Source organism: Bactrocera latifrons, unplaced genomic scaffold, assembly GCF_001853355.1.
Source record: "Bactrocera latifrons isolate USDA-ARS-PBARC rearing strain unplaced genomic scaffold, ASM185335v1 scaffold_79, whole genome shotgun sequence".
Taxonomy (NCBI): Eukaryota; Metazoa; Arthropoda; class Insecta; order Diptera; family Tephritidae; genus Bactrocera; species Bactrocera latifrons.
The window spans coordinates 439,507-449,422 of NW_017537478.1; the positions used below are offsets into that span (position 1 = coordinate 439,507).

The 9,916-nt window shown below is 34.6% G+C and overlaps 2 protein-coding genes across 2 annotated transcripts in view; both read left to right on the forward strand.

Annotated features, from left to right (window-relative positions):
- The window catches only part of LOC108976603 (probable cytochrome P450 313a4), a 3,981-nt gene extending 2,119 nt beyond the window's left edge, over nt 1-1,862 (forward strand). Inside the window, exons 4-8 of the mRNA XM_018945820.1 lie at nt 203-272; nt 365-479; nt 556-708; nt 1,118-1,541; nt 1,596-1,862. Of these exons, the coding sequence (XP_018801365.1) occupies nt 203-272; nt 365-479; nt 556-708; nt 1,118-1,541; nt 1,596-1,759 (926 nt within the window). The 3' untranslated portion in view covers nt 1,760-1,862. The remainder of the gene's footprint in view (nt 1-202; nt 273-364; nt 480-555; nt 709-1,117; nt 1,542-1,595) is intronic.
- A 3,287-nt stretch (nt 1,863-5,149) lies between these two features.
- On the forward strand, nt 5,150-7,786 carry LOC108976633 (probable cytochrome P450 313a4). The gene is made up of 8 exons (XM_018945861.1): nt 5,150-5,350; nt 5,412-5,615; nt 5,683-5,868; nt 6,199-6,268; nt 6,377-6,491; nt 6,558-6,716; nt 7,126-7,549; nt 7,606-7,786. The coding sequence occupies exons 1-8, from the start codon at nt 5,176-5,178 to the stop codon at nt 7,767-7,769; spliced, it is 1,497 nt and encodes a 498-aa protein (XP_018801406.1). The 5' UTR covers nt 5,150-5,175; the 3' UTR covers nt 7,770-7,786.
- Nucleotides 7,787-9,916: the final 2,130 nt, after the last annotated feature.

Consider the following 9,916-nt stretch of genomic DNA (forward strand, 5'->3'; position numbering starts at 1 on the left):
AGCATCTTTCTCTTTGACACCATGTCTGATATCCCACGTGATCTGTCAAATACTAATGCATGAAAATCCTAACCTCAAAAAAATCACCCGATAGTACATAGCTCTCATACAAACTGAACGATCTGAATTCCTTCCTAGTGTGGAAGATTTTTAATTGTTAAAAAGTATTCTAATGCTCTTTCTTATTCCTATTAAATTTTAGTAACTATTGTGGGCTTAAAGTTAGAAGAAGGCAGTGAGAAGCACAGAGAAACCATGCGGACATTTAATGCGTAAGTAAACATACAAAATTTATAGCAAAAGGTGTTTTATTAATACAAGTAATACTTAAGTGTAATTTGTAATCCATTCGATTGTTCTAAAGCTTAGCTGATCACATAGCAATGGACCTCGTGCTCGGTTGGTTGGGTCTGGGTTTTCTATCTCGTACCCCACGTTACAAAAGAGTTGTAAAATCCGTACGTAAAATTGTACAATCTGTAAGTAAGAGAATATGCTGCACACATAAGCTTTATACAATTAGATATGTAATTCTATGTTTACAAACTCTTGAAGATAATAGAAGAAAATCTTTCAAAACCTGTTGATGACATAAACGATTTCGAGAAAGACAACAAAACGTTGATTGATTTAGCGCTAAAAGCTTTACGTCAGAGAGTATTCAGTGAAAAAGATATGGAAGTCGAGTGCTTCACAATGATTGCAGCGGTAACATAACAATCCTTTTATTTTAGTTATATTTATGCAATATGTCGTCTCCGGTTTCATTTTTATCTCTTCATGGTTTTAAAATCTCGCACATAACCCACATTCATTAGTTTATAAAGGTTTTGATAAGCATGGGGTATGCTCAAGTAACTAATGCTTCGAGTCAGTATGCTAAAAATGTTATGCAGCTGGTACTTCCAAATATATAAAATATTATTAAAATTAAGAAAAAGGTTCGGGGAATCGATGAATTAGATTTTGGATCTCCTCATGGCTCGAAGAACATATATCTTTTTGGGCTCTTTTATATTTAGAGCAATAGTCAACGAGCTAAAAAGACTTTGTTATAACTTAATGAAAATTGGATATTTTTAAAACATCGAATAGCAACTAATTCTCATTTCTGCAGTCTTACGAGACCTCCGTTGGTGCGGCGTACACTTGCCTGGTGTTTTTGGCAATGCATCCTGAAGTACAAGAACGTCTTTTCCAAGAGATTCGCTCTGTATATCCGGACGGAATCACATCCGTAGAATATGACGATCTGAAGAAACTGCCATATTTGGATATGTGCGTATCGGAAGCTTTACGTTTAGTTCCACCAGCAGCCTTTATTGGTAGGCAAACTGTGCATGACACCGAACTTTGTCCAGGAGTAATATTGCCCAAAGGCACGCAAGTTCTTTTAGCAATTTATGTATTGCATAGGCGTAAGGAAATTTGGGGTCCCGACGCACATCGTTTCAATCCGGATAACTTTTTGCCCGAGAACGTTGCAAAGCGTCATCCATATTCTTATATGCCTTTCTCTAAGGGTCCACGCAACTGTATAGGTAAGAATGAAAATTATTGGAAATTTTATGTTTCGTAATTAATTCTGCTGACAGCCGCTCGTTATGCCCAAATAACGTTACGTATTATATTGATCCACACGATACGGAGTTTGAAACTTTCCACGACTTTCAAATATGAAGATATCATTCTTGTGCCAAAAGTTACTTTGGGTTTTAAAACCGATCCGCCACTACACATAGAGGTCAGGACCAATTAAACTAAAAAATGTGATATAATTTATAGTAAAATTCGTATATATGTATAGTGCTATGTGTAATTTCATATTGACTATAACTATTCACTTAATTCTAGTATAATAAAAAGACAAGAGCAAAGAAATGTTATTAGATTATATTCGGAAATATGTAGATATCTGTCAAAAATCATATAAAGCTTGGAAACATACTAAAAAATGTTCGCGGGGTTTCATAAAGCACTTCACATACAGTCACCAATCATATGGCATAAAGTCAGCAGGTGTTCGAAAATCCTAATAATATGGTAGTTATATGAAAGCTAGGTCAAGTTTTCGCCCAATTTTATCGATTTTAGGCATTTATTGTTCTTCTTTACTGGCCTCGCCAAGTTAACAACAACGCGCCAATCGTTTCTTCTTTTCTCTATTTGCCGCCAATTCGAGATCCATTAATCTAAGCATGCGCGTATTACGTATTCTTGATGATCTGATATCAAAGTAAACATGCCCCAAATTTTTTATAGACATACATACGCTGCTTCAGTAAAATAATATATGTAAGGAACATGCAGTCCCGCTCTGACCATTTGAAAAGTGCTGAACTATTGACCTAGGATAATGGTACAAAATAACATATCTGAAAGAGAGGCCTATAAATATGTATACATACTTGCTATCAAATTATTGTAAATTTAAGTTCAGGTGCTTTCTAATTGTGTTCCTTGTAACTCATAGAGAAGGGAGCACAAAGAATTGAATAGATAAAGTCTACCTCGAAAGTTACAAGCCAACTTTGTTTCGACTAGTATTATTACACTTCTGAATATCTAAGCCAGCGATATATACTTTTTTTTCTTCCTAATAAAACACATTGTCAAAGTTAGGCCTGCTTGGCTACTGCCTTAAGCTTTTGCTTGTGGCAAAGTATTTCCTGAAAAATCCTACTAATCAAAACTACTAACAAATAAATACCGTGCAACAAACCTATCTGATAGTTTTTTTTAAATATATACATCACACTTTCATTTACTGCAATGGAATGGAAACGCTCAGTTACTCCATGCCAGTTGCCGTTTGTATGAAAAGCGGAAGTACTATAGCAATGTAAGCTTTATAACGTTTATTTTATTCAAAATAGTATTCTTCTGCTTCAATACGTCGAACGAATGTTTTAGCTCATTGGCCGGTATGGCCGCCAGTATGCCAGTATCAGGTAAATACGGGGATTGGTTAAAATGTGATTTGCGTCGATCGATGAGACGGCGCATATCGTGCAACAAACGCCAACTTTCATCTTCGCGATATTCGGGCCAAACACATCTTTCGCAAGCGCCAAGGTTCGGTCACAATGCGATAAATCGATGTTTTGGAGATGTTCAATTCCATTTCCATGAATTTCAATGGTGATCTCGGCTCTCTTTTTTCATCCGTTTGATGAATTCACGCACAGTTTCGATGGAATTTCCGTTGATCACGAATTTTGATTGGCCCACATGTTGATCGTCATTTATGTGCACACGACCACTTTGAAAACGTTGAAATCAGTCATGCACTCTGCTACGGGATAGACAATCATCGCCATAAGCTTGTCTCATCAATTGAAACGTATCGGTAAAAGTTTTACCAATTTTAAAACAAAATTTAATGTGGGCTCTTTGTTCGAAGCTCATTTTCGCACCGATAACACAAACATACTGACACTTCACTCCAAATCTATAAGATAGCAGATTCTAAAGCACCAGTCGACATATAAATTGCTGTTTACTTTGGAACACACCTTGTGTAACATCAGTCTTAGCATCGATACCTTTAGAAACTCATTCGTATGCAAATTTCTCAGCAACATTTTCATAGATTTTCACTTCAGGGATAGAATCCGCAGTTTGGAGGATCATTGGAGCAAGTGTATTAATATTCTGGGAGATTATACTGAATATAAAATGTATTTCGAGTTATAAAATCGATGTTCTCTTATCAAACGACTACACCTTGCATGTAGTCCTCAACAAAGCTACAGATTTGTATAAACACTTTCATAGTGGTGTTATATAATAAAATCTTAGGTTCAGGTAACGCGCACAACCTCTGTAAATGTTAAATTTATTTTAAGTTTATTTTATATTTCTCGAACGTCATCAAAGAGACTAATACTTCAGACCACATAAAAATATCACGACATTCTTTCATTACTTCAATGAAAATGCAATTAATATAAAGGTGTACAGGATATTTTAACAATTATCGAAGAGTGATGCCTGTAAATGAGTCATTGTAAATAAAGATAACGGTATTAAAATAAATTTATTTCACTTTAAAAATCAACAGCATTTCAAACGCTTGCTCGTAACGCCCTTTCTCTCTCTCTGTTACGTACACAATTTTATAAAAACGCCTAGACAAGTACAGCCGAGTCGTCAAGTGGCATTCAGTTCTAAGCCACTAATCTGGTTATTCACAAACTTTTCAGGCGAAGATAGCCAAGAAATCGGTAAAATATTTTGAGCTAAATATTTTTGATGTCTACCAATAAAACACGATTAGTAATCGCTTTACCGCAGGTCTAACCCCGTTTGGATCGGTGAGTATTAATTGCATTTAATTCGACTTAAACTGCACTTTTAACGTTTCAAATAAGCAGTTAAATGTTGCTATTTCTCCATGCTTTTATTTTGTTAATATACCTGTACAAATTTATTAAGAATATTAGCTCACGAGTGTATTAATATTCAGAAACTTTTTCAGGCATCGGCAACCAACATGTGGAATATTTTAATGAAATTAAGTGGTCTTGTTTTATTAAAAATAATATGATATAGGGCAGCACATGAATGAAATCGATCCAGGTATTGGTCTTCGGGTGAAGTTTTCCTGAAATAAAAATACACAATATGAGTCTCATTTTACCCTTTGGTTCAGCTTATAACTAAGTTAAGTTATTTAGACAGATTTTAATATAATTATCTGATCGCATTCGGAATTAAGCTGTAGTATATCCACAATTACACTTTCACTTTATTTTTCTAAGACTTGTAACAATATAAGGGTTGTAGGAATAATTGTAGCTCGCTTTTATCCAATTCTTAAGTTGATAATTCTATATCTAACGCGACAATCTTTTGATGAACAAAACGATTATACCTTGTATATTGCGAGAGCATAATAATAAAATCAAACTTATGAATATATATTTTAATTTAAGATTCATAATATATGAAAATATGCATTTGAATAATGAAGTAAATCTTATAAAGAAGTACAACGTCTAATATCCTAGGATTGTGTTCTTTCTGTGAATAATTTATAGCAAATAAAACATTATTCTTAGACCACTACGTATATATGGAAGTCATATAAAAGTTAGTGGCCGCTTTTGTCTCAGTTCGTGTGATTTAATAAGTTCAGCCGATTAGTGATATCTTTCATTTCTTAAAAGCAAAATGAGTGTCTTAATTGGGGTAAAAATCTGGCTTATAACGGCAGTCATTATGTTACTCTCTGCCAGCTGGCGCTTGTATCAAAAGCGGAAGCACTTTCGCAAAGTTACCTCCAAGTTGCCTATCATTTGTCGCATATCGTTTATTAGAATAGCTTATTACGTGTTGGATGTAAATAGTAAGTGTTTCGATAAGTTGCTGTAAGCTTTAGGAATAATTCAACTTGTATACAATTACAGGATTATTTAATGCTGTTAGTAATGGTTTCGATGTCATGAAGACATCAACTGGTTGCATTTGGGCAGCCGCAACGCCGTACGTCGTTACCGTCGATCCTGAGGTTATCAAACATGTCACAACAGCGCCTGAGTTCCTCAACAAAGCCCCCGATTTATATACACACCTCCATAATGATATATTAAATGGACTCATCGTAAGTCCAGGTGATGACACATAATCTATGTAGGTTCACATTTTCTTTAAGTTCTGTTTTATGTCTCTCACGAGCAGCAAGCAAATGGAAACCCGATCGCAAGGCCTTAAGCGCATTCCTAGCACATAATAATATTACTGCCTTGTTTCCTACCTTCAACGAGAATGCAAATAATCTGAAGAACAAACTAACAATGTTGGCTAGAAAAGGAGAACAGCATATATTTACAATTATCAAAGAGTGCGGTTTGCAATTGAGCCTTTGTAAGTATGTACTGAAAAGACTTTTAAAGCAAATTTATTAGACGACGGCAGGCGTAACGTAAAAGTATCAATAAATTAGTTAACTGTGCTACTTTTGATATTTTTATTTGATGAAGATGAAATATTGGGTTATCGAAAAAGTCTTTTCGTATGTAAGCGAAAGAGTCTCTCAGTTTTTGGGAGAGCTGAAATGTTTAAAACCTCCTTTTCTCTCAAAGAAGCTGTTTTTCTTTTGTTGGAACCGCCGACGTCTACAGCATACAGCTGCCATACAAAGTGAACGATTAGAATCAAGTAGTTGTAAATAGAACTTTTATTATTAAATTTCAGTAACTATTATGGGTATAAAGATAGATGAAGGCAGTGACAAACACAAGGAAACTATGCGCGCATTTAATGCGTAAGTAAAGCTTAATCGGTCTTTGTAACTAAAACATGCAAAATTTATAACTAAAAGTGATTAATTAATACTTAAATTTCATTTGTATTCCATTCAACTGTTACAAAGCTTTGGTGATCACATGGCAATGGATCTCTTGCTCGGCTGGTTGGGTCTGGGCTTTCTATCCCGTACCCCACGTTATAAAAGAGCTATAAAATGTGCACGTGACCTAGTACGATCTGTAAGTAAGAAAAATATTCCACATGAAAGCTTTATATATATAATTCTATGTTTACAAATCCGCCAGGTGATTAAAGAAAACCTTGCTAAACCAGTTGACACAGAAGACCAAAACAATTTCGAAAAAAACAACAAAACGTTGATTGAGTTAGCGCTAAAAGCCCTACGACAGGGAGTATTCAATGAAAAAGATGTGGAAGTTGAGTTGTTCACCATGTTTGCTGCGGTAACTTTCTAACGTTTTTATTTTAAATATAGTTATTTTATATTCAAGTTTCAAAACAAATTGTTATCATGCCGCCCCTTGTGGAAAAAAGGGAACTACTTACAAAATATATCGCCTCTGTCCTTTGGTATATCGTATGAATGTTCTTAGATTTTATTTTGCTTATAAGATGGTATTATATGAAGAAAACATAGACGTAGTTTAGAGTGTTTTGATAAGCCGTTGACGTAATCCAAACAAAGGTATCGAAGATCCTTAAATTTCCGGAATCTTCTGCATTTAGTCCAATAGACTGAACTTTTGGAAATCGTCCATACATCACTGCCCCAACGTCGATAATTTCGCAAAAAATAACTTTATTATATCTGAAAGAGAATTGCATATTACTAACTAACTCTCTGTCCTCCAGTCTTACGAAACCTCCGTTGGTGCGGCATACACTTGCCTGGTGTTGTTGGCAATGCATCCTGAAATACAAGAACGTCTTTTCCAAGAGCTTCAATCCGCATTTCCGGACGGAATCACATTCGTAGAATATGACGATCTGAAGAAACTGCCATATTTGGATATGTGTGCGTCGGAAGCATTGCGTTTAATTCCACCCGTAGCCTTCATCGGACGACAAACTGTACATGACACCGAGCTCTTTCGAGGTGTAATATTGCCCAAAGGCACACAAGTTCTTTTAGCAATTTACGAATTGCATAGGCGTAAGGAAATTTGGGGTCCGGACTCGGGTCGTTTCAATCCGGATAACTTTTTGCCCGAGAACGTTGCAAAGCGTCATCCATATTCTTATATGACTTTCTCAAAAGGTCCACGTAACTGTTTGGGTAAGTCAAAAAATTCTTTCGTAATTTGTGTTTTTATTAACTAATTTGTTTGACAGGCTTTCGTTATGCTGAAATCACGTTACGTATGATATTGATTCATACCATACGTAGGTTGAAATTTTCCACGACCTTTAAATATGAAGATATCATTCTTGTGCCAAAAGTTACAATGACATTTAAAACCGATCCGCCACTAAACATAGAGGTCAGGTCCAACTAAATTGCTGATAATTTTAGGAAATACGTATTTTGTGTGTCAAAAATCAAATAAAGTTGGTAAAGTAATGTGATGGGAGTTCTTGGACTATTTCCACTGTTGTAGTCATGGGAGATTCAATTGATTAAATTAGTAGAAGAGTACTTTCTCAACCGTGAATTGAGCTGTGTTTTCCACAATTCGAGCATCCATAAAGAGTTTTCTTTAACCAAATTGTCTTTGTAGATCGCAGCTTTTGATGGTGCGAAGTGATCTAATGGTTTCGCTGACTGTAACCGTCTACTAGAATGTAAATTTTTTCAAAATAATAATTATTTGCGATTTCTATGTTTTTTATCGTTCGCGGTTTTACCACTTTTGTTCTAATTTAATTGTATGAAGGAAAAGGTAGAATTCTCAATAATATTTATATTAATTTGATACATTGGACTTCAGGTAGACTTTGCGAAAATCTTTAAAATTTACAGCAACTCTGGAAAATGCTAGGAAAGAAAAAGCATACTTATCAAAACATTAGTACTTCACAGTATGGAAATTAAGTTACACGATCTCTACAAAATCCTTCTAATCCTACCCAATGGAAAGACGCTAAAGAGATGATTGATTTCTACAATTTCTGTTGTTCTAGCATTAGCCGTTTGTTAGATCTGTACATTGCAAATAGAGATACAGATGAGATTTCAAACCCATCAGTCTGTAATCTTTCTTATTGAAAAGTTAGAGAGTATTTTTAAAAGTACAATGTCGGGAATTTTATATCAGCTCCAGTTTTACGCTTCCTGACGGACGAAGATATACTGATCCATCAGAGTGGGTATATCCACTCCTATCGGGATTCTTGCAACAAAATTTAATCTTAATGGATACCAACTGTATTAAGTCATTGGAAAAAGATAAGATAGGATCATCACAACATTTCCTTCGAATGCCAGTTCAAGTCAAAAGACCTCGGATGCCATACTTTTAAGAATTCCATTGAAATAAGGAAAATAGGCATAAAACTCCTAAACAAATTTGTGAAAGGTTCAGGGCGTTTTCCTGATAGCTATATCCAACTACAGTAATATTTCGTTTGGCATTACAAAAGACTGAATAAAATTTTCTAATCTAAGTGCGATCTTCACGCAGTATTGAAGGATCAGCCTTCTAACTTAACCGAACTTAACATGGCGGCATTAATTTGCAATGTCCCAAGAGCAATCATGAAGCTTATTATAATAATTTCAACAATCAAATACAAAATTGAAGAAGTTTTAGAAATAATTGAACTCAAATAAATTGAGTCAACTACTTCCTCCAAGATTTATTCTAAAATAACTAAAATTTTTTTGACAAACTGTGATCTATCTTACTTTAAGAGAGAGACTTTTCCGCCAAGCATTCTTAGTGGTTACTCAGTAGCCTACTTGCTTAACTCTGATCTGCTGCGGACTGGGTTGTAGACAAGAAATTTTGAAACCTATAGTTGTTGAAGAAAATATAAATGAGGAAGCAAAAAGCGTTAAACAGAAGGGGTTAATTTGCCTGCCTCAAAAAACAACAAGTAGTTTAAGATACCGTTTTCAAATTTTTTTCTCGTCATAAAGAATTCTACCCTTGTGGACATTTAGGAAATAAAACGATAATGAATTTAAATTACAGCTTGTGTTGATTCATCAGAGAGAGAGAGAGCTAAAAAATTTGCATGACAAATTTCAATTTAATATAAATATAAAAATTTAACCTCTTAACCTCTATAAATCATGTATAGTAAATCATTAAGGAGAGCAATTCAATGCTATTTACTTCGAGCTTCGCTTTTGGGGGCTTTAGACCCCTTCAGCTTAAGCTAGCGTTAAACTATATACTTATAGTATTATATATTCTACTACTTCCGAGAACTGATTGCATTAGCTTTTAATTCCATTTAATACAGGGGCATGTCCCATTGATAACAATTTAACATAGCTGTAAAATGGACGCATATATGTATATCTATATATTTTGTAATAAAGAAAAAGTCATAAGTATACAAATCGAAACGTAAGCAATTGTTTTTATATCCGATTTCAGCGCATTGCTATTAACTTTAACTCTTAGACAAAAAAAGTACAAATGGAATTCCTATAAAAGTTAGTGCAGTTTTCCGCTTTTGACTCAGTTCGTGCTAT

Excerpts from the sequence above, each read along its gene's own strand:
- LOC108976633 (XM_018945861.1), top strand. The coding sequence starts at position 5,176 with ATGAGTGTCTTAATTGGGGTAAAAATCTGGCTTATAACGGCAGTCATT. Across the intron at positions 6,492-6,557 it reads CACGTGACCTAGTACGATCT|GTGATTAAAGAAAACCTTGC; the intron begins GTAAGTAAGAAA and ends CAAATCCGCCAG. Across the intron at positions 7,550-7,605 it reads AGGTCCACGTAACTGTTTGG|GCTTTCGTTATGCTGAAATC; the intron begins GTAAGTCAAAAA and ends TTTGTTTGACAG.